The 23,867-nt window shown below is 36.5% G+C and overlaps 3 protein-coding genes across 4 annotated transcripts; 2 read left to right on the forward strand and 1 right to left on the reverse strand.

Moving 5' to 3' along the window:
* The first annotated feature begins 618 nt into the window (after positions 1-618).
* atpaf2 (ATP synthase mitochondrial F1 complex assembly factor 2) lies at positions 619-3,713 on the forward strand. The gene is made up of 8 exons (XM_060890560.1): positions 619-863; positions 964-1,008; positions 1,424-1,572; positions 1,656-1,753; positions 1,953-2,033; positions 2,146-2,258; positions 2,571-2,686; positions 2,976-3,713. Exons 1-8 carry the CDS (start codon positions 728-730, stop codon positions 3,111-3,113), a joined length of 876 nt encoding a protein of 291 aa, XP_060746543.1. The 5' UTR covers positions 619-727; the 3' UTR covers positions 3,114-3,713.
* Positions 3,714-4,093: 380 nt separating this feature from the next.
* Positions 4,094-16,316, forward strand: tom1l2 (target of myb1 like 2 membrane trafficking protein). Of its 2 annotated transcripts, XM_060860311.1 has the most exons (15): positions 4,094-4,198; positions 4,644-4,728; positions 6,087-6,165; positions 6,259-6,408; positions 7,271-7,405; positions 7,555-7,695; positions 7,784-7,900; positions 8,145-8,278; positions 8,357-8,405; positions 9,601-9,766; positions 9,869-9,989; positions 10,822-10,897; positions 11,341-11,400; positions 11,924-11,960; positions 12,096-16,316. In XM_060860311.1, the coding sequence occupies exons 1-15, from the start codon at positions 4,147-4,149 to the stop codon at positions 12,248-12,250; spliced, it is 1,557 nt and encodes a 518-aa protein (XP_060716294.1). In that variant the 5' UTR covers positions 4,094-4,146; the 3' UTR covers positions 12,251-16,316. The 2 variants fall into 2 exon arrangements, with proteins under 2 accessions (XP_060716294.1, XP_060716304.1); XM_060860321.1 differs by lacking the exon at positions 11,341-11,400.
* Positions 16,317-17,674: 1,358 nt separating this feature from the next.
* foxl3 (forkhead box L3) lies at positions 17,675-21,433 on the reverse strand. Its single transcript, XM_060890572.1, has 3 exons — positions 21,235-21,433; positions 20,344-20,512; positions 17,675-20,102 (listed from the first exon to the last, which is right to left on the reverse strand). Exons 1-3 carry the CDS (start codon positions 21,429-21,431, stop codon positions 19,680-19,682), a joined length of 789 nt encoding a protein of 262 aa, XP_060746555.1. The 5' UTR covers positions 21,432-21,433; the 3' UTR covers positions 17,675-19,679.
* Between the last annotated feature and the right edge of the window lie 2,434 nt (positions 21,434-23,867).

Genomic DNA, 23,867 nt, shown 5'->3' on the forward strand with positions numbered 1-23,867 from the left:
ATAGCTTAAGCTTAACTTGAGCTTGAATTTAATTGTAGTTCCCAAAAAGTTAAATCCAAATGACTTAGATATGCAACTCTTAAGTATTAAATTATTGTGTTTTACATTTGGGCAAGTTTTTTGACTCTATATAAATAATGCATGTTTTTCAAATTTCTTAGACATTATAGCATTTGGCAGTCGTGTATTATTTGTTCTGTTCACCTCATATTTCGTTTGATCTGCATTATTATTGTTATATAATGTATTACTGTATATTAGTTCATTATGCTGTATTAATATTTCGTAGTATTTTTAAGTTCATTTAGTTTGTATATAATTATTTATTACAAAGCAGCTATGGTTATTTCAATATAATGAGCAATGTTACTTCTTTATATTTATGAGGACTTTTATTGTCAACACAGTTTATGCAAATTAAAACAAACCAAAATTATAATGCTAGAGTAAATGTTTAAATTTTAATATTTAAACTGAATGTCTGTTATGTTTTATAATAAAATCAAAACAATTAAAACTATTTAAATAAACAGAAGTTGCTAACTAAAATACCCACAAGCAACAACACAGGAAAAAGAGACTTTTATTTTAAAAATAAAAAAAGGAAGTTTCCTGCTTCACACATGATGGGGAAGGTCAATGTGGAGGATTTAAACTCGTGTTGTGAGAATTAGGAGCTAATTATTAATTATTTCTTAAGTTTATCGTTCGTGTTGATAAAACAGCGATGTTACAGAGTTTGTGTAAATTTCACCAGCAATTTGTTGGAGCTCTTCTGCCTTTTGCTGCTCGTCAGTTTACACTAGAAGCTTTACATTTATCAGCACACGTGCAAAGAGCCCATTATGGAAGTGCCACAGCAGGTGAGGTGTTGGGATGCTGTGTTCACTGTGCAGTTAGAGAAAGTGTCTGCTGCTTTCTATTTCATTATTCTATTATTCATTATTAAACCTTATTCTACAGAGCGTAAGAAATTCTACCAGGATGTCAGTATCTCTCAAGGTGAAGGTGAGTGTCCATGAAAAGTGCATGAAAATTTAACACGTTTCAAAAATTAAAAAAAAAAAAATTTGGTTTAGAAATTTCAACATTTTCAAAAAGAGTTTTTAGCAAATGTGTATTTCCATATTTATTTAATCTTACAAACAAAAAAAAGTGGTATTTTGACATCACTGAAGACCTGCTCAAAGGACTTTTACTTAACAGTTCATTTAAGTTTTTAATTAAAAAAATATATTATTATATTTCTAGAAATATAGTATGCAACTTCCAGAGTTTCACAGTTTAAATTCTGTTTTAGATGCAGAAGGCATTTAGGTTTTTATTGACCTTAAATTGAAGAGGTTTTCCTGTTGCTGAGGTGTTACTGTTTCTAATACAAGCATGATGATGAAGCTGAGTACTGGATTTGTTTTTGCCGAAGGTGGTCAGTTTGAGATCAACCTGGACAGGAGAAAGCTAAAAACTCCAGGTGGAAAACTTTTCACTGTGCCCAATGAAGCCCTGGCCATCGCTGTTGCTACTGAATGGGATGTTCAGAAGGACACACTGAAGTTCTACTCCATGCATCTAGTGAGATCCTTTAAATCGAATGAAACATGGATTGGTGAAATTATATTAATTATCTAATGTTGCATTTTTATCTATTGTTATAGACCACTCTGTGTAATACAGCTCTTGATAATCCAACGCAGCGCGACAAGGACCAAATGATTTCTGCTGCACTGAAATTTTTGGAGACTGACACCATTTGGTATGTTGCGTGATTGTGACTGCCTTGGATCTCTTCATCTGGAAATAAACTGCATTCATATTAACCATTTATTTCACTCATGAAAGGAAGCAGTGTTTGTAGGATCAGAGTTAAACTGATTTAGAGCTGAGCTGTTACCATGTCAGGGTTTATCAGAAAACATATGATCGCATGCTGCCTGACTCTCATATACATTTAGTTACAGAGTAGATGATCCTCCAGGTCTTGTTGAATTACAGAAGAATGAATGGGACCCTGTAATGGACTGGATTGAAAAAAGGTAACTATGTTTATATCATTATTAAAAAGACATTCTTTGTATTAGAAATGTCGATCTGCATGTACAGAGGAAATTGTTAATGTACAATTTATGCGTTTAATTTTTCTTTTAGGTACAATGTTGTTATCGGATCGTCCTCTAATATAATGGGCCCACAAATTCCAGAGAAGACCAAGGAAACATTTCGTCAGCACCTTAAATCTTATAATTTGTGGTCTCTGACAGGTATATCTTTCTAAACTTTAAGCATTTTAAAATTATTTCTTTTCTTTTAAGGAGTTGCGTGTAATACATTTTTAAAGGACATAGACTGAGTTAACATGGTATAGCTTCTTATAAATGGATTATACTGTGGTATGGAGTATTTATTTATTTTTGTTTGTTTATTTCAACTATGTGATTCCACTTAAGCTCAATATGGGGCACCTGTAAATAATTTCTATTATATTTCATTTGTCTTTTAATAAGGGTCAAAAGGATTACTGTTTGCTTTGTTATTAAATTAGCAGACTTTAAATAAATTGCATCTTTCTACAGGGCTTGAGTATATGATCTCACAGCTGAAGTCATTGATTCTGTCCTTTGGGCTGATTGACAGACATTTAACTGTGGAACAAGCAGTTCTGCTGTCTCGTCTAGAGGAGGAATACCAGGTATAATGATAAACATATCATTCAGCAGGTTACCTTTTAAACCACGCTGAATATAACAATAGTACATAAAGATAATGACATTTAAACTAACTGAAATAGTAATAACCACAACATCTAATCAGTATTTAAACATATTTTAGTGTCCAAGGCGAATGACCAGTCACTGTCTGTGTGATACTGTCTGTCTCACTTCCTCAGCGTGATTTCTGAGTTGTTTTCATACCATTAATAGCAGTATTTTTCATTGTCCAGTATATTTGTATTGAGCATTTGTGTGTTCACACTTCAGATCCAGCATTGGGGAAACGTTGAATGGGCTCATGACTACGATATGTATGAGCTGCGGTCTCGTACAGCAGCAGGAGCCCTGTTTGTACATCTATCATCTGAAAGTTCCGCAGTGAAGAAAAAACTGCTTCAGGACTAATCTGACCTGTACACATGAGAGATAATCAATTTTTTTCTAAGATTGTAGATTAATCCATGGCATCCAATTATCATGGAAACAAAATTTTGTGTAATATGTAGCATGTATGTCACATACATGCTACATTTTGGATGTTAAAACAAAAAGCTTTCTCTTCAGTGTGTTTTTGTGAATAACTTAAGAATGTGAATAACATGTTAATAATAACGTTAATAAAAATAATGGTATTTGTTATTTTCTATTTAGGCTAGCATTACCATCTCAGAGCTTCAGGATCTTTAGTGTAATTTTTTTGGTTACTGTTTGTACTGTTGACTCTACATGTCGCTGGGTTTTCTTAGAGGTCTTGGGTTCTCTCTCACCTCCTAAGAGCATATCAGTAAAATTGCACCTAGGTGTATGTGTGTTTGCATGGAGCTCTGTAATGCCCTGTATTCCCCTCGTGTGTGCATTTCTGTATTTTACTTAGGAAAGTCTTCAGATCCACCTTGAACCTGACCATGCTAAATACTTAAGAATGAATGAATGATGTTACATTTACATATTCTGTATGTTCTAATAATATTTCTTTGAAACATTAAATATACAGTGTTTAGTGAATTGACTAATTGACTTCCTTTTTAACTGTTATCTCTTAAGGTAAAATATTAGCTAAGTCTGTGGTGTACTTTAGGATCATGTGCTACATTAATGCTATCACCTCCTATAAAGGTCCAAAAGATAAGATTTCAAACAAGAACAAGGCCATATTTGTCAGCTAGTACGAATAATTATCCCCTGATATATAATGTTGTCATTAAAAAAACAAAACCTTTATATGTACATATCAGTTTTACATATACAATGTTTTAAGTACAAAATGCATTATTTCCCCACCTGCTGGTGTCCCTTTAAAGTTTTTTGTGATGGACAAGACTTTTGACCAATATGTGTAAAGTCCAGCGTTGCGTCTTCCAATTGGACCGTGTGAGAGGCGGGGCTTCAGTGTTTACAGCTTTATTCACCGTTAGTCGATGGGATTGTTGTTGACAAGATGGAGTTCTTGCTGGGAAATCCGTACGGTACTCCGGTGGGGCAGTGCATTGGTATGGGATTAAGAAATAAATTCATGTTATGTCTCTTACAGTGAGGTTAGACTGATTTACTAAAAAAAAAAAAATAAAAAAAAAAAACAGCTGTAGTGTTTGTGAGATGGTGCTAAATGCTAGCTCGCTATATTAGCTATCATGTATTTGGGATTTTTCTGTTCATGAATTAAACCCCATAAATATGTTGACATGCTTATTCTATATATTTAGAGCTGCTGTTGTCAAAAGAAAAGCTGAAATTTTAGATAAAGAAGTGTTTCTGATGCATCATCGCTACTGAAGGGCATCACTGTACTGCCCTTTCCAGTGCTAGCTAATGCTAATGTAGGCTGCACCAGCTAGTTTTAGTGATATTCTCTGATACTTATACAAATGTAGCTCAGCATTTTATGACTGTTTGTTAAATACTATTTTAAACTCAGTATATTGTTTTCTTTCTTAGAAAAAGCCACGGATGGCTCCTTACAGAGTGAAGACTGGACTATAAACATGGAAATATGTGACATCATCAATGAAACAGAAGATGGGTGAGGAAAAGAAAAGAAAAAACATCAGAAGAGGGACACTTTGGGTTGGTTTTGCATTTATAGCAAATGGAAGACGCCCAGCTCGATATTCATTTATCATGACTAATCAGTTGAGGATTAAAGGTCTTGCTCAAGGGTCCCTCAGTGGCAGTGTGGTGGTTCTGGGATTCAGCTGTTTAATGACTTGTCCAATGTGCTAGGTTTTTTACCAGTAACCCTAACAGTCCATGATACTAATAGTGAGGCTCCAGGACTCTGGGGTTTATGAAGCCGTGGCAGTGTAATCTGTATTTATTTATTTATATATTTATTTTTAAAGTGTCGTCAAATTACGATAGCTCACGTACATGTCCTATCGAAAATTACTGTTATGTCGTGTCGTTCAATCCGAGTACTGTTACTAAAAAAAACTGAAAGTGTTGTCAATATAATACCACAGTCTTCTTATTCTACATCTTAACAACAAGGATCCTTGGCTGAAAAATGTGTGAGATGGTTGCAAATTAATGAAAGACTCTTGGAGTTATGTTATTATGTCTAGATTATTTTGCTGGTACAGATTGGGTCAAATTGTCCCCTTAGAGAGAAGAGTCAAATCAATACAAAGTTATTCTGTCTAGTCAGCTTTTTCCTGTACTGAAAATTTGCCCAAATTCACAGAGCAGGGTCGCTGAATGGATTTAATAAGAATGAAAATGCTGTAATTGATATACTGTGGCCTAGGTAGTCCTCAGATTCCAACCCAACTGAAGACCTATGGGAGATTTGGAAGCTGACAGCAATTGAAACATCAGCATTGTCAAAACACCAAGAGAATATCTTTTAAAAAAGTTCTTTCTCTGTACAGTTCCAGGAACTTGGAATCAAAACTCGGTCAAGGCCATAAAAGCTGTTCTATCTGCATCTTGCTAAAACACTTTACATCCTTTAATTTGACATCTCTTTTATATGACCAAGAAAAGATAAACTGTCTGAATGTGTGTGCCAAAACTGTAACACAGCTCTTTATGTTACTAAATATCAAATATATTTCCTAATTGTGTATGTGGATATTCTTTTACAATAGCACTGGTATCAAATTTTGTTAGTCAGTATGTGTTACAGTACAGTAACTATAGCTGTCATAGATGCTGGATTTATGTTCAGATAAAATATATAAGATAATACACTGTAACATTCTGAGTTTATACATAATGCACATATAAATAATGTTTATGATTATAGAGTGTAACCAAAAAGTGAAATTACATAACTGAGCAAACCATACTGTACGGTTTCCTTTGACCACATGACAGATTTTTAAAATTACACAACTAAACGTTCTGAATGCGTTCTCTAATAGTCTTCTCTGGTGACAGGCCTAAGGATGCCATAAGGGCTGTCAAAAAGAGACTTAATGGGAATAAGAATTATAGAGAAGTGATGCTGACTTTGACAGTAAGCAGATTTCTTTTAATACATAAAATGATGATTTTTATCTTGTTTAATTGGATCTCGCTGATTATGCCACCTTTTCTCGTCTGTCACTAGGTTCTTGAGACATGTGTGAAAAACTGTGGTTATCGCTTTCATGCTCTCGTCACAACCCGGGATTTTATTGATGGAATTCTGGTTAAGGTCATTTCTCCTAAAAACAACCCACCAGCCATCGTACAGGACAAAGTGCTTGCTCTTATACAGGTGCAGATATGTGATACTAATGTGATGAAGATGAAAATATGATGCTTTGTAATTTGAAGCAGAGTAAATTAACTCCCATGCAGTGGAAGGATCAGGAGAGCTTCTGGTAATGCTTAGTTACAAGAGACCATGTAACCAAGGAGACCTGGCAATGTGCTTTGTCCCAGGAGTTGCTAATAATCACCATGTGTGATCTGGTTACCTCAAGCATCTCAGGTGTCTTTGACCAACTTGTTCATGTCTATGATAGTCTGTTGCTCTTTATAGAACTGCAGTGAAAGCTGTGACAGCTACAGTATGTAAAGATTCTTATAGTACCTTAAGTGCTTGTTATTAAGTAATGTGAAAGAGAGTATGGGTTTTTTGTTTTGTTTTGTTTTATTTTGTTTTTGTTTTTTTTTTTTTTATGTTTCTCAAAGAACAATTTGTTCTCACTTCACATTCATTTTCCTGTTCAACCAGTGCTGTGATTTGGTTTGTAAAAATATTGGTGATATTACTTCCGAAATTTCCCCTTAATGTCTTGTATGATTGTATGATTCACTGAGTACCTTTTTGTTCTTTATGGAATATATAGTAAACTTATACGACAGATTCTATCTCTAAACTCATACCTTATTTGGTTTGGATCTATAATGTAGATCACAGCACCTGTATATATTATCTTAACCTCCTTGGACTTAATTTCTGAGTTACACCCATTTTATTGTATAATCACACTACATTATTGTTCTTTCTGTGAGGTCTGGCTGGCAGAGTTGGTAAAGTTTTTTTTTTTTTTAAATGTTCTTTTTTCACACTTAAAATTCTGTGAAATCACTGAAGTCAATGTTTATTAATTATATTGTGTGCTGTGGCTCAGGCTTGGGCTGATGCTTTCAGGAGTAGTCCGGATTTGACAGGCGTAGTCCATGTTTATGAGGAAATGAAGAGAAAAGGCATAGAGTTCCCAAGGTCAGATCTGGAGACCTTATCACCTATCCACACACCACAGCAGGTATGATTCCTGCTGCCCTTCTTGGCAGGGATTCAGCATGTTCCACATGATCTACTAGATCTAGCTGATAAGAGATTGTTTCAGGGTTAAAAATTGCTGTACACTGTTTGTAGTCATATTCTAGTGTGAAGGTATTGTGTCACTTGCAGTGTGCCTCAGAGGGGGATCTCAAACCCAGTGCTCCAGCTCAGCCAAAACCTGTCCAGTCTTTCTCTGCTCCTCCTGTCCACGGCTCACCTCAGGTTCCTAACCTGCACGTGTCTGGAGACATCAACCCCACCCCAGAACAGGTATTCTGTTTCCCTTGACACAGCACTGCCACATTAGTGCTTGTGCTTATAATGCGCTGACATGCTTTCCTGGCTGTTTACCCTGAAGATTTCTAGGTTGCGCAGTGAGCTGGAGGTTGTGCGTGGAAACACCAAGGTGATGTCTGAGATGTTAACAGAAATGGTGCCTGGTCAAGAGGATCCATCTGACCATGAGCTTTTGCAGGTGAGTAACTCTTGACTCAGAGTTTTTATCTCATTAGTTTATTATTGCACTGCATGAGCAGTTTGTGTTCTCAGACAATGAGTAAACCTAATCTCTAAAAAATGGACAACATTAATCTGGAATACTTTTCTAGCTGGGTTTTAGAGAATAACCACTCAAGCAATCAGAGAAAGTGACTGTGTGAGTTCTGTGATTATGTTGTTATCTTGTATTATTCTGTACATTTTTCCTATCTGTTGGTAAGGAGTTGAACAGAACCTGCAGGTCCATGCAGCAGAGGATAGTAGAGCTCATCTCCCGTGTGTCTAATGAGGAGGTCACAGAGGAACTGCTCCATGTCAATGACGACCTCAACAACATTTTTTTGCGATACGAGAGGTATTGATTGTCGAGTGTTAAAGCTATATAGTTTATAACTAAAGACCGTGTCTTTAATAACTATTTTTGTTTACTTAGGTATGAGAGGTTCCGGTCTGGTCGAACTGTTCATGGTGTCAATAATGGAGTAAGTTGTGTTGTTTTACCTAATTTATACTCTTATTTAAGTTAAATGGTGAATCTGTTACACAGAACTGTAACTTTATAAGTATGACTGTCTTGACAGTGAAACAAGCCTTAAGACAACTAACAACTGTATAACAAAACATCTCCTAATGTCCACCTACTGTATTTTCTCCACATGCATCATATAGGATCATAATTGATCATATTGTCACATTCTTTGCAGAGTGTCTTTATGTCCAATTTTCCAGAAAATGGCTCGCCTTTAGTGCTTCACAACCAAACAACATCAAATTTCTCTTTAATATGATATTGACTGGTATTCCTTATTATTTTATAACCTTTTTTGTTTAATTAGCATGTTTTTTTTTTTTCTCAATTTGTGTTTGTGGTTTCCCACATTACCCACAATGCCGTTCAACTACCTGCTGCAGGAGGTATCTAACTATCGAACTCTCTCACATCATCATCTATATACTCTGCATCAAACAGATAAGGTTCTAAAGCCTCACCTTGCTTGATTAGAGACGTTGTGCATGACATCTTGTTTCTTGCTAACTAGCCAAGCTAAACACTTTCCCCTAATTCAGTGCAGCAGTGGTGTGTAGCTGTATTGTGTTCTGTAACTTTGAGATTAATGTTTGGTTTCTTCACCACTTCTACAATTGATTTCTCATTAATAGGGTTTGATCATGTTGATCATTATATTGAAAAATATCTCAGGATTGCTTTTGTGTGTCACTGACGTCCTTTTACTATGCCTTTTTAATAATGTGAGCTCCATTCTGGTCCGAGGTATAAATAATCAGGATGGAACTGATCTTAGTCTCATAATTATTGACTGAAATCAGAAAGATAAGAAAAAAGTATTGAAAAATCTCTTTAGCTTCATTGCTTCCTTTTAATTGTATTGGTAGCATTCATTTTTGGAAAGCCCTCAAATCCCTAGACAACAGAGGCTCTATGGGTTGTGTGTTTGTAGTGTGTAAATCTACAGTATAATGATATTATTTGAGAGTGACGTCCACGAGTACTTCGTTGAGTTGATTCTTAATTCTCGTCTTCAAGGCTAAATACACATCCTTCACTACCTGATGTGTTATCAGTGTACAAATGCTAAGCCGTGTCAGATGCCCTTTCCTTGGGTTACGTCTGTTTGTTGCCCTATCTGTTGGTGTGTAACTGTTGTGTGTCTGCAGGTCCTGAGTGAGGCCACAGACGACAACCTGATTGACCTTGGGCCAGGTTCTCCTGCAGTAATGAGCCCCAGGATCAGTGGCACTCCTCCCTCCAGTCTGCCAGCCTCAGTTGCCCCTGTTCGCTCTGCTTCACCTGCTACTCTCTCTTCTCGACTAGCAGGCCTGGGTGAGTCTCTGCTTGCACTGATTCTCTTTGTCTCTTGTGTGTTAGCCCCAATAATAAAAATAGTAACACGTGGTCATAATTGACAGAGATGTATGTTTTCAGATGTAGGAGCTGACAGTGTCAGTGGCACCCTGAGTTCTCTAACTCGCTGTCAGCCACCGTCAGATGACTTCGACATGTTTGCCCAGACCAGGAGCGGCACTCTGCCTGACCAAAGGAAGAAGTAGGACTACTTTTATAATAATAATTTACTGTACACATATGTGCCATATTTTTCTAGGCAAAGCAGATCTTTAATATGTTTGACAGTTATAAGTGATAATGATAACTAGTTTCCCTTGGTGTTGTCATGCCATTCCCACTTACTCCATGATTAACTTAACACATTTAACACATTCAGTTTGTGGATTTTAATCAAAAAGTTTCGACACACTGGATTACATGTATATAATACATGTATATAATTACACTGTCTACTTTTATTAGGAATATCTATAGACCTGGACATTTATCTAATCATCCAATCATATGGCAGCAGCACAGTGCATAAAATCATGCAGATACAGGTCAAGAGCTTCAGTTACTGATCACATCAGAATGAAGAAACATTGACCTTAACCATGGTTGTCGGTACCATATGGGCTGGTTTGAATATTTCCAGAAACTGCATTTTTCCAGCATTTTTCCTTTTTTTCTTTTGTGCACACTAACTGAATCTCTTAAACTGCATGATGCATTATGCACTATGGTGCTCCTGATTGGCTGATTTATATAACTACATGAATGTGTAGGTGTACATGATTGATTAATAAAGTGAATTCAGGGTAATAAAAGCAGTCAGTTAAAAAAACTACAACAAACAAACCAAGTTCTGCGGCACTTGATGCACCGTCACCACAACCATCCATTAAATGATCCGCCACCCCAAAGCACTTCATATCCTTCACAGCATTAGCAGCACTTTGTGGTCATTTTGATGAATTTAATAAGGTAAAAATCAGATAAACATTTAGTGTCTTTTACAGTTGGTTTGTCTTTTCTTGTCCAAATTATAGTCCACCGTTTGAAGACACTCAGTCTGCAAGTGGAGCAGCTCCTACTCTTGAGCTTAGACAACAGAACTCTGGCGGGGTGAGTGTAGTGTGTGTGTGTGTGTGTGTGTGTGTGTGTGTTGTATTATCGTTGTATTAGTATTATATTGTATTATCTCTTTTTGATGCTACAGTTTGTGGCGAAACAAGAGGACAGATGTGATCAACGTTTCTGTTTTGTTATGAAATATAGTTTATTTTGAAGGTTTAATATATTTGAATATTTGCCTGTAATTTTCTTGAACATAGAAGGAAATGTAAAATGTCAGACCTGTTGTCTATGTGACGCAGTTATTTTTTAGATAATTTCAGTGTTTATGAAGAGGCATTGCAGTCATTTTAATTTTAAGGAATTTTAATTAAATAATTTATTTCCTTATTTATTTATTTGTTTTTTTGTTTGTTTGTTTGTTTTTTTTTTTGTTTGTTTTTTGTTCTTTGTTTGCTTCTGTCCCATGATTTGGCCATGACTTCGACCCAAAGTTCGCTCTTGCTCAGTCCTCTGTCATGGATGACATTGAGGAGTGGCTCTGTACTGATGTGGTGAGATGGGTTTGTTTTTTTTGTTTGTTTCTTTGTTTTTAATTCCATCTTTTTGCTTCTTTTTGGATGCTGCATAACATGCTTTTATGAAAAGAAATATGCTTTGTTAAAAGCATATTTCTTTTTTGTTTGCGTTTAATTATTTAACCAATCAGCTCTGCTGTCTAGCAACTTCTTCTAGGAGGCTTGTGGCCCATTAACAGCTTTTCTTAAATGTTCACATTTCATTTGGACTTTTGTGGATATTTTAAGGGTTTCATTTCTATTTCTCTGAAAATGCAATTAAACAAATTCCAATCTTGTTTACTATTAATTTAAACTTTTTTTCTGTCACTTTTAGCTTTGCTTTGTGCCTCAACTGGCAGTGGTGTGACTTCTAAACAAGCTCATTGTCTCTCACACACACACACACACACACTGACACACACACAAGCTTATCAGCCTGCTTACAGAACATGTCTTGTCGGTATTTTTGCTTTAATTTCTTTACTTTTTAAAAATTTTGTTTACATTTCTTTGACAGAAAGGAGATGATGGAGATGAAGGTGTGACGAGTGAAGGTATATAAATCTTATTGTCATAGAACATACCGGCATAAAATTCAGTTTTTACAATCAGGCGATTGACAGTCGGGCATAAACATACAGCGCACTGTATGACACTGACTTCCATTGCTGTGTCTCTTTCTCCTGCAGAATTTGATAAGTTTTTGGAGGAGAGAGCTAAAGCTGCAGAAATGGTCCCCACACTTCCACTGGGCCCGAGTGCAGATCTGACCAGTGCAGCTGGCTCAGCTGTAAATCCGGGGAATAAGCCTGATCGAGCCGAAAACTCTCTGTTTGTCTTGTAAAAGGATTTTGGGACTATTGGGTGTGTGTTTAGCCTCTTGTGTGTGGTAAGTAGGTGGTCCTGCAGACTCAGCGGCCCGTCTTTCCTCTGCTTCCCACATTACTACACGATCGACACTGCGGCGGCCGCCTCCTATGCAGTTTGTTTTCCTAGACTGGTTTTGTGAACGGATTCTAAAGACAGATGTTCTCATGAGCTTCAGACATTCATTTCTTTCAAAACAAATTCAACTCTAAGCATGTAAGAGGTCATTGATATTTTGGTGATGAAACACATGCCAGGAACTTGCAAAAAAAACAAAAAAAAAAGCATTAAGAAGAAGATAAGCTTAACATTTTCTCTACAAGCGAGCAGTGGATTCTTTTGGGCCTGGGTTATTTAAATCGCAATTCCACAGCACAATGTTACACAACGTTAGCTATCACTAATGGGTCTGAGACATTTACGATCAGAAGCAGGTGCTGCTTACACAGAAACTTGTGAACTGATCTTTACTGATTTTAGCTGCGTACATGTCTTATGATAAAATATGCACCTGGACACCTCAGGGGCACGTAAACCTCCTTTTACCTAGAATAAATTCACTCTAATAACAGTAAATTTAGCAGATTTATCTATTATATTATCTAATGTGTCTATTAGATGAAAACGGACAGAGGGAGTTAGTTTTTTGTAGTATGTATGAATTGCAGTACGTGAACTTGGGAGAGTGGTTCATTTGATTTCGGTTACGTGAGCTCGTTTTTTTTGGTCTACCTCGCAAAGCATTGAGAAAGGGAAAAGGATACAGAAGTGATTGCAGTTCAACATAAAGCACTAACTGTAGTGACAGTTAAGATGGAATGAGTCTGGTTTTTTTGTGCTGCTCAGGACAACGTGTCATTAATTTAAAAACTGTTTAAGAAATCACAAAGCGATAGAGCGTTAATGTGTATGTTTAGTGTCGTTTGCACCGAAGAGGTCTTTTTGGCTGCGCAGATGGAGCTTTTGCTAAGATGCAAATCTTAGCTGTCGTTATTCAAAATGCTGCCTGTTATATGAAACATATTCCAAGTAAATAGAGTTCAAAGCTGATGGTGACTGGAAGGCAGGTTAAATTGGATTTTTCTCTAGTGTAGAAGTGATGTCAAGCTCACTGCTGTTACTAGGAAATAAAATGGATCTGCCTTAATGAACAGAAGTCAGACAGCTAACATGAACCTATTTGGTCAAATTTGTAAATCTGTAAGTTAAGTATTTTGTTTGATACATTTGTGTTTTTATGTTGTGTGACTTACAGAGCTATGTCGTTTTTATGGACCAAAACTGCATATATCTGATTATAGGTGTCCAGAAGAATAGCCTGGATCAGGCTTTCCTGCATGGGCTAGCTTTTTAAAAATGTGTGATTCTTCCTGTACGTCAAGAAAAAAAACAGATCTACAAATCTCAGATTTTAACATCAGAGAAAACTGCTATTAGTTGTCTCCTACAAATACGGAAAATATCTCTGATCACCGCTTACCCCATAAAAAACGCCACATGGCCAATGAAAATTGTAACTGGACTGACTGACAGGTTGCAGAGGTGTTTTGAACTCTCCAACAATGGAAGCCCCACCAACTGTTTCATGTTGGTCTCGTCTTCAGATTTCCACGAGTTCACGTGGCACGTTCTTGTCAATGTAACTGAAGAATTTTGAGGTCATCAGAACATAAAATGTCAAACAAATTATATTTATTTCTCTATATAAATCTTCTACATATTTAACATAAGTTAACTATAATCATTAGGGATGCCACAGACAAATTTTGGACAAGAATAGCCAAAAATAATACTTCCAGGTAAAAGAGAGAAGAAAACCCAAACCACTAAACTGAATAGGTAATTTATCTACATTTCTTTTAATCATCATTCTTCTGTCATTAAAGAAATTACAATATCTGTTATATCTGACTATTGCTAACCAGAGCATTTTAATAAGAGCTAGCTACTTCCTGTCATCTAGCAAATTACTTAGCAAGCAGGAAATCTAGCCCAGGTGGGAAAAAGTCATCAAATAATAATAATAAAAACACACAAAGGCAAAACAACAAAAAGGGTGAATTAGGATAGCTCATGTTATTAAAAGTCCTGGCTATACATAGATACCATGTATAATGTAAAAAATGTATGTGTTTAATGCATGAACACTAAACACTTAGATAAAAAGATGAAAAATATTGCATCCTTCAGGTAACTAGTAAGCTACTGCACAAGCACTTTAAATGTTAGATTTCAATGCTTTCAGTAGAAAACCTGGAAGTTCTTTTGTTTGTGAACGACAGCAACGGTTTGAGGAAATTAAGACCTCTAAATAAACATTTCCTATTCGAAATCGTGATAATTCCTGAATTTATTGATGCATCCGACACATTAACGAAACGCCACTGTAGTCTGTTTTGGCTTTGCAGATCTGGCTCGTTCCTGAAAAGTAATTTTGTCCTCCAATCTTCCTGCTTTGTCACGATCGTCATCGTCGCTCATTTTCAGTCAGGAGTAACCCTGTGTAATGTTTGTCTAGTCTGTCTATTAGCTCTGTTTTTGTTGTGGGCTGAGTGGATAGACCACAGAGATGCATTATTTTAGTGCAAAAACACTTATTTAAAAAATCGTGTACTTCCCTAAATTCTGTCCTCGTGAAGGCAGGTGACCCCTGAACAGTCCAGGTGTCCTGGAGGTTTTCCTGGACACAGCATATGGACTGTTGGACAGGACATTCCGATAGCTTACATTGAACGTGAACTAAGGTGAAGGAAGGTGCTGTTAGATGAGACAGAGACAGGACTGAGTGATTTGCTCAATGTTTTTCTCTGCTTAATCTTTATTTTTAGATTTGGTCAGTTTTGGTAAGAACGTCTGTTGGAACACAGAATAATGGTTTTTGAGATTAGTAGAATTTAGTTACATAAAGTACATTTGAAAATATAAGCCTTGGTGAGATTAATGGAAAGTCAGTTGGAGGAAATGTTGAGTAGTCAGTAGTTGTGAGAAATTCTTGGAATTTTATGAGAGATTTAAAAAAAAAAAAAAAAAAAAGTCATGTCTCTTTTTTTCTCCATCATTTCTGGAGTGATTTTATGTTCAATTTAGAAGACTGGAAAACATTATTATTATTATTTTACCACTAATCAGCAACGGCTTATAATGGATTCTTTCCTATACAACAGAAATAGAAGGATTTGAAGGCACCTAATGAATACTTCAGTCACATTATTTCCTGACTGATGATAAAAGCCTGGTCTATGAAGAAAACTTTTATAAACACATAGAACACTAATTCAGTTTGTTAAATCAAATACGTGCAATTTTTGTGTATGGATATTTTGTGTGTAGAGTAACACTCGTCAGCTTGTGCACTACATCGTCAGCGTGATTGGGAGTGTAAACTACCCTGTGGTCTACACGGAGAATGAGTGAGTGATTTAATTTGTCTTTCATAATGACAGTATTGAGGTGGTAAAAGCGAACTCAGTGATCAACTTCACAGCATTTGACTGTTGACTGTTGTTTATTTGTGTGATTTAAAAGCTTGTGTTAATAGAAACCTGAGTGTGTTTTGTGTGTTGATTTTTTTGTAAGCTTTATAGAGCCTTTTGCACCCGATGGTTCAATGATCATGACTATCAGTTTAAAGATAAATACAAATCATTGACTTCACTGCAATAGAAAAGAGTTGCTTAAATGATCACATAGTGGTTTCTGTTTTTTAATGTAATGTGAGAAGGAAATTATTCATTTTCATATACACGTATGCATAGTGTTTTTTTTCCCTCTGGTTATATATTTGAAGTGTTATGTGTCTGTGTGAGAAACTCACATTTCTGATGCAGGAAATGTTCGTTTTGGTGAGAAAGAAGAACAAAGCAAAGAAATTTCGAGTGTGATTGTGTTTAAGCACGTGTGCGGCACGGCTAAACCGTACACTGCTGTGTACTGATGTGCTGGTCTGGGTGTTACTTGTTGTTATACCTCAAGTTGCACTCTGTGCTCTTTGTTTCATGCATGTGCTAATCTCCAATAAAACATACCAAGGTGGTGACCATTCATCCAGTCTGCTTTTTTTTTCTTTTCAGTGACTATACAGTGAATGTGTTCTTCTCTTTAGGATCGTGTCCAGGAAATCTGTAAGAGTTCATGAAGCCACATACACTTGAGCAACTATTACTCTAAAGACGCTGCCTGGTTTATTGCCTTAAATGATAAAAGCCTGTAATTTGGGAGGAATTAAGCTTAATTAAGAGTAAATCTCTCATGCTGTAGGCTGTTCTGATGTAAAGAGTTAAGAGAAATGCTGTGAGGAAATCAGAGGGTTCAAGCAGCAAAAACCTCATCAGACATAATTACTGTACACAAGTAATAAATGTTTCTCACAATTCAGACAAATGATGATGATGAATATTTGTATTCCAGTAAACACATAGCGATAGAATTGTATTATATTTTTAATTGTTTTGTATATATTTTTTTTTTGCTGAGCTAAAGACCCACATGGTATTTATAAAGTTTTCTACATAGATATTAGGATTTTATTTATTTGTTTATCTATTTTTTTTTATGAATTTTCTCTCACAGTACAGGTCATATTATTTTGCTTGGACATATGTCATTTCTGTGTACAGGTTTAACACTCACGTCTATATGATTTTATCCTCCACTGTCCCTCAAGGTCATTTTATTTTATGAACGATCAGCTGTGTGCCAGGTATAAATCAAGTTCAAATAAATGTTAACATTGCCACAGAAAAATGCACAAAATTGCAAAAAAATGTTGAGTTTCTTTGTGATGGTAAGAATCCCATTAATGTGCCTCTGGCCTCAAGATATTGAACTAATCCTCATTAAGCAGCAAAAGCTTTTAGACATGTAGATTAATCTTCATCTTTAATCTTCAGCGAAAACAGACCGCAAGGAAATTATTATTAATCAGGAAGGTAATAATTGTTTTGCTATTTCTTATACATAAACATGCAATAATACATTTTTTTTAAAAGCATATTTCTTATATGAGTTATTGAGTCATATCAAAAAAGCAATTATAATTTGTGTAGAAAAGTTGGAAAGAGTTGTGAAAATTGGCTATTTATATTTGTGATGTGGCTGCTGCAGCTGTCGCACACCGCTGATTTCCCAATTGCCTCTCTCTCCATTCTGTTTACTCTGCCCTAAGCTCCTAATTTCACCCATGTCATACTTGGTACCACATGAAATGATGTTATGCAAAAAAAAAAAATAAATACTATAATATTATGAAAAAACACATTTTATTTGCATAGAATAAAAGCAAAACAATCCATATTTAAATTGTTAGGAAAATCAATAAATCTGTTGTGAATCATGACATGGCATTTCTACACATGGTGATCTTAAGATGACACCATAAAGAAAGAGTCTATCGCGGCTCATGGCTTTGTTTTTTTTTGTTGTTTTTTGTTTTTTTAAAGCCCAGGCCTTGGAGCACTTTATGCTAAGTTAATTTACCCAAATATATCCACACCACAGCCCACAACATCAACAGCTCTGTTAATAGAAACCTGCTGATCCATAACAGTTCTACTGCAAGACAGGGGCTGGGGGCAGTGCAATATTAACATTAATATCAATGATCGATCAGGGGATTTGCAAGCCGGCATAAGGCATTTAATTATAATTGCATTGGGAGTGGTGTTGTAGTGGCAGCAGGATTTGAATAAGGTCACATCTCCTGCTAACCTTGCAAGTGTAATACTATATTAAATGCCACTCATGGTAAGTGTCTCGAAACCTTCCTGATGTAGTCACACTATAATATAAAGGTTAAATTGAAAAATGTCCCCTCTCTAGCACAAACGCTATGATTGATACACCTTAGAAGGAAAATAAATGTTAACAGGCTTCCATTTTAAGCGTGCACTGTTATGAATGATATGTATTCTAATAGAGCGGCGGATCAAATTGAGAGAGACTCTGTTTCAGCACAAAGGAAAAGGTCAGTCACAGAGATTAGTCGGATTCGGAGAAGGTTAGACCGCACTGGTTTGGCAGCATGTTAATTACCATGTCATGGAAATACAGAATTTAAAATACAAAGACTGACATATTTTAAATCTTTAACATGAACTGTTCTGACACTTTTATTGTAATAATCTTTGTTAGGACTGATGCTGTTTTACAGTTTTCAGTAAGCAGCTGTTTATTGAAGAAAAATATATTCATTAAGCCAAACTCAATGCTATGCTTAATGCAGATTTTATTCATTTAAGGTATATTGTACTTGTTCTTTGTTTAGTTAAGTTTATATCTTTTTTGTATTATGACAATAAAAAGGCAGATAAATTCGATGTCCTGTGTCTTTTGTTTCAATATTTCCATTAGATTAAGGTAGTTTTCAAATTAGCATTCATCTACAACCTGATTAGCGATTTGTTTTAAGTGTCTGATCTGATGTTAGCTGATGTTTTTTTTTTGTTTCCAGAAAGCAGGTATGCAGATTATATACAATATGAAATACAATATAATTACTGTAGTACACACATACTCTATGGTGGTGGTATTGCACAAAAAAAGGTTCTTTCACTTTCTTCTAACCTACTGAATGATGACAAAAGCTCAATATTACATGTTACAGCGATTATTAAGTTGAAATCTGTCCTCTGTGCACAGGATATAATAGGAAGAAAGCTTTAGTGTGTGTAATTAGGGAACACAACCCTCCTGTAAAACAATAAAAGGGTCAGCTTAAAAAGATTTTTTTTTTTTTGTCGGCAAATGAGATATGGTCCATCTATAAATGTCTGACAGAGCAGTGAGCGTCAGGGGAAATTATATATAATTTAAACGCTGAAATGTGCAAACAATACGGCACCTCAGCTCTTCTCCAAGAGGGGGTGCAATACTGAACGTTTAAACTCCAAAGGCAGGTTAAACACATTAAATAAACCCCAACAGTCCACATAATGTGCTGTGATAAGCTTAGGTCTGGAAATGATTTCAAACAAGCTAAGGAAACAAATTGATCATATAATAATACATCAATTATATGTCACTGTCAGCACAATAATAAAGCATAGGAATATGCTGTCATTACCTTTAACACTCGAAAGATATGTGAGTGAACTACAGCAAAACTTCCTTTATGTCTATTCTTCCGTTGCAAACAAACTTTACTTCCGATAATCGGAAATGTTTGTATAGAGAGATGATAGAATTTTAGTAACATGCCTAATGAACAAGGCAAAAAAAAAATCCACTGTACCATGAGTAGTAGTCCAAGCCATATTCTCTGTCCCTACATTGTGATTAAGGATTGATCTCGAAAATATGAACTTGACACCATCATCATCACATTATTGTCCCAACTAATTTGCACCACAACTTAAAAAAGTTCTGTGAGGTTTCATGATTTTTTTTCCCAGTTTTTTAGACTGTGTAGTTCACAGGGTCCAGAAGTGCAGGTTGAGCTGCTGAGGCTCCAGGTGCTGTATCATGGCTCCTGCAGATCCGCTGTGTGGAGGTCTAAACCCTGGTGAGGGGTCTGGCGTGGACAGGATGTAGTCGATGCTGAATTTGATCTCCGGCTCTGGTTTGCTGAGTGGAGGGTTGCGCTGGTCCACTCTGTGGTTTGAACTCTCTGGACAAAAGGAATCAGGATGAAGGGACTGCACCGGGGCATTCTGTTGGGGGTCCATGGGGCTGAAAGGTTCAGAAGGCTCCCTGAAGCCCAGGCTTAAGTTACGTCGTCGCCGTCGCCGCCGTCGAAAGTTACCATTTTCGAAGAGGTCCAGCATGGACTCACAGCCTATGGCAAAAGTCCAGTAATTTCCCTTCCCCTTCTCATTGCCTTCAGTGCGAGGTACCTAAAGAAAACAGATTTGTGTGTGTGTGTGTGTGTAGGTTAGTTAATCAGGTCAGTTAGGTAAAAAAAGTTCAGAGGGTAAAACTCTTTAAACTCAATTAAACACAAGTGCTTGTTACACAAGTACAAGCCATGTAACAAAAGTTCAACAAAAGTACACCCACTACTTAGCACATTTTTATTTAATTTAATTTCATCTTGGCATGAGTTTCTGCTGTATAAAATTTTGGCACTCTTCTTACCTTTATAAAGCAGCTGTTGAGGGAGAGATTATGGCGGATGGAGTTTTGCCAGGCTCTCTGGTTGGATCTGTAATAAGGGAATCTTTTCATGATGAACTCATAGATGCCCGATAGCGTGACTTTGTTCTCTGGACTCTGCTGTATGGCCATGGCTATCAGCGCAATGTAACTGAGAGATGAAGAGAGAAAGACACGTTTGATGAGAGAAAGACACATTTAATAGCGGCAGAGGTTTCAACTCCTGGGTGAAAGCACTAAGCGAATGTTAAAAAAATTTCAGCGTAAATAATTACTCTTACAGTTTGGATAAGTGAGCTGCTTACTTTTACACATAAACTTTTAATGTCCATGAATAATAGTTGCACCGTTCACACTCTTTTTGACTCATAAAAAAAGTGAAAATTCCAGTTTCCAACAGCAATACTTATATTATGGTTGGACTAACATTTTATGAACTTAATCTCAACTTACCTAGTAATCAAAATTGTTATATTAATCAGCTAATTTGTAGTATTATGATTAATACAAGCAATTTTCATATTTAAAGTAGTAATATTTAAAGAATTAGTAATGATTACAATAATTAAATTGCACAATTGTGTAATAATTATATTATTATTATTATTATATACTATTATATTATTATTGCTGTTGTTACTTGAATTGATTACATTCATTTTTAACAAAGGTTAATTAGAAATAATAAGTAAAATATTAGAAGTACTAGAGCAGTTATAATAATCAGTATAATTTTAGTATAATAATGTTAACAGCAACAAAACATCAGATAATAATAATAATAATAATAATAATAATAATAATAATAATAATAATAATAATAATAATAATAATAATAATAAATGGATTTAAGAAGAAACCAAAAACAAATACCTGTAAGCAGGTCTGCACACTTTCTTCTCCTCCTCAGTGCCACAGGAAGGATAATCTCCATCATAATTAAAGCAGTTGTAGGGATACTGTGAATTGTCGAACATTGTGTGAAGTGCAGGATGGAAAGTCACCTGCGATGGTAATTCAGTATAATTCAGGGCTGTTGAGGGCAGAAGGGAAGTTGGTGAACTGAGCATACTTCGGTGTTGCCCTAATGTGGTGGAACCCACCCCCACCCCCTCTCTCCCCACACACACCTCCCTTGCTCTCCCCACACACCTCCCCTTCTCTCACCCCCCATCTCTCACCCTCTCCCTTCACACACCTCCCCTTATCCCCCCACTCCCTCCTCCCCCCCTCTGTGTACCGCTGCTGCTGTAAAAGGCCTTTAATGGCGGGAGCCTGCAAACACCCTCACACTCACTCCGGGACTCTGGGTGGTCCAGTCCTACTTAAAAACAGTCTTTCTTTCCTCACGCTTTTTTATAAACACCTTGAGCCACTCCATAGTGACTAAACACCGTCTCAGGCCCTGTAACAAACACACAGGAGGTGAGTGAGTGAGCGGTTCTCCAGTGTTTTCAGCTTCTTCACTCAGTTTGTGTGTTTTGCGAATCGCACAAATCTTCCAGCAGCCAACGGAGTTCCGTAGAGATGTAATCTATAATGCTGTGTAATGAGCACAAATTGCGTTTCCGTGACTAAACGGGAGGACGTGTGTGTTCAAAAGGAGCCTGAACGGACCAGATGAGGGACCAGGGTTTACTGTGAGGCCAGCAAACAGCCTGCGGCGGCACGACTGCGTGTGTGGCCTCCAATCTGACAGGGATGCTGCTGCTACTGCGCGCGCACACACACGTGCGCAATGCATGTCAGCAGCGCCTCACGTCGCTTGTATTTCATTCTCAACACAAAAGTTGGGTATTTGTTTGCGGCCAGCTTTCTTGAAAACATTTCATTAGATTTTCTGGTGTATCTGACATGCACTAGAGAGGAAGGAGCCGTAGATGTGTATGTCCGTCCTGAACACATATCAGAATCATCACATCGCACAAAATAATTTCTAAAATTTTAGATAAGTCGGTCATTTTAAAATGCATAGAAAACATTTCGCTCGTTTGGATGCTTAAAAAAGATGTGAATCAGGAATGTTTGGGTTGACAGATCTTCTTTTCCAGTTCCTTCTTTTACTCCAAATTTACTACAATGTTGCGGAATGACACTTTTATGCGCCGTGCAAAACAATAGACAGATAATCGACATAAGATGGAATAATAAAACCAAGCTTCCCAAGGTTATTGTCAGCTGTTTAATCGTTCAATCTGGCAACCACATGTAACAGCGCATGTTGTGCTGCGTTCCCATGTCGCTCTTTCCTCTGCTTGGTGACTGCAGCTTGTCTGATCGCGATTACTGACTTCTAGCTGTCCCAAGGGACTTTACTTTCTGCTCTGTTTCCGTCCACTGTAAGGATTGTTGTGTCTCTGAAGTTAGACACAAGTTCCCTCGGCTAAGGGCATGTGGAGGTCATCATAACTCAAATAATACTTTGTTATACCAAGTGTTTAAGAATTTGTGGTATTGGGGAATAAACCTCCACTCCAACACATTTATTTCAAACTGAGGACATATATAGGAAAACTCCACCCGTAACAGCTTGTATTCAATGTTTATAATTATTTGAACTCTTCCTACATGTCTACCAACAGAGTAATGCAACAGTGTTTTAGTCCTTTAGTCTGTTCAGCTCTCACACTTTCTCATCTGTAGGTGCTGTTCAAAGAGATCATTCTCTGTAGATTCAATTTTCATGTCCATACCACCATCAGCACCTTAGTGCTTGTCATCTTTGTGTATCTCTGACTAGCTGAGATGAGTCTCTGGAGTGTCCAACATTTGCTGTCTACTCATGAATTTCCTCATAATATGACATGAATGTTGCTAAATTGACGTGTTTCTCTTGTGTTTTTAGGACATTTACATTTACAGCATTTGGCAGACGTCTTTATCCAGAGCAACGTACAGACGTGCTTAAGTCCCTATCATTGGATGCATTAACTCTGGTTCACTAGGTTACATACTTAAGATACGGTGAGTCTAAAACACTGTTGTTGTTTTTTTGTTTGTTTTTTTGTTTTTATAAACATATATGCAACAAACAGGGAAGGTAGTTCTAGTTGAATGTTCCATGAATAAGTAGGTTTTCAACCGTCGTAGGAAAATAGCCAGTGACTCAGCTGTCCAGACCCCTAGGGGAAGTTCATTCCACCTCCTAAGAGCTAACAGAGTCACCTTACTGTTATTGCTTATGTTTAGAATAGACTTGCTTTTTATTCATATTAATTGCCATTGTAACTGTTATCAATGTCCCCCTATGATGCCAAAGATAACTTCTAACAGGGGTAAGAAAAATACTGCAGTAATTGGCACTTGCATTGCTATACAGCACATACAGTATTTTAATACAAACATGTATGTTTCAGAGAGGAGTTTTACTTTAATTTACATTGAACACTTAGATTACAGATTTCTGTATAAGAGACTAAAGACTTCAAGGCAAACACTAGTCATCCGGAAAATTACTGCATCTGGTCACTGCACCGCCCTACATGGTTTATTGTGATAAGCATGAA

The sequence above is a fragment of the Tachysurus vachellii genome, chromosome 2, assembly GCF_030014155.1.
Source record: "Tachysurus vachellii isolate PV-2020 chromosome 2, HZAU_Pvac_v1, whole genome shotgun sequence".
NCBI lineage: Eukaryota > Metazoa > Chordata > Actinopteri > Siluriformes > Bagridae > Tachysurus > Tachysurus vachellii.

Bases quoted from the DNA above. Each gene is read 5' to 3' on its own strand.
- atpaf2 (XM_060890560.1), top strand. From the start codon at position 728: ATGTTACAGAGTTTGTGTAAATTTCACCAGCAATTTGTTGGAGCTCTT. The intron at 864-963 runs GTGAGGTGTTGG...CTTATTCTACAG, and splicing joins TTATGGAAGTGCCACAGCAG to AGCGTAAGAAATTCTACCAG. The intron at 1,754-1,952 runs GTATGTTGCGTG...ATATACATTTAG, and splicing joins TTGGAGACTGACACCATTTG to TTACAGAGTAGATGATCCTC.
- tom1l2 (XM_060860311.1), top strand. From the start codon at position 4,147: ATGGAGTTCTTGCTGGGAAATCCGTACGGTACTCCGGTGGGGCAGTGC. The intron at 4,729-6,086 runs GTGAGGAAAAGA...CTCTGGTGACAG, and splicing joins ATCAATGAAACAGAAGATGG to GCCTAAGGATGCCATAAGGG. The intron at 9,990-10,821 runs GTAGGACTACTT...TCCAAATTATAG, and splicing joins CTGCCTGACCAAAGGAAGAA to TCCACCGTTTGAAGACACTC.
- foxl3 (XM_060890572.1), bottom strand. From the start codon at position 21,431: ATGCTCAGTTCACCAACTTCCCTTCTGCCCTCAACAGCCCTGAATTAT. The intron at 20,513-21,234 runs GTATTTGTTTTT...TTCATCTCTCAG, and splicing joins GTGTGCAGACCTGCTTACAG to TTACATTGCGCTGATAGCCA. The intron at 20,103-20,343 runs GTAAGAAGAGTG...TGTTTTCTTTAG, and splicing joins TCAACAGCTGCTTTATAAAG to GTACCTCGCACTGAAGGCAA.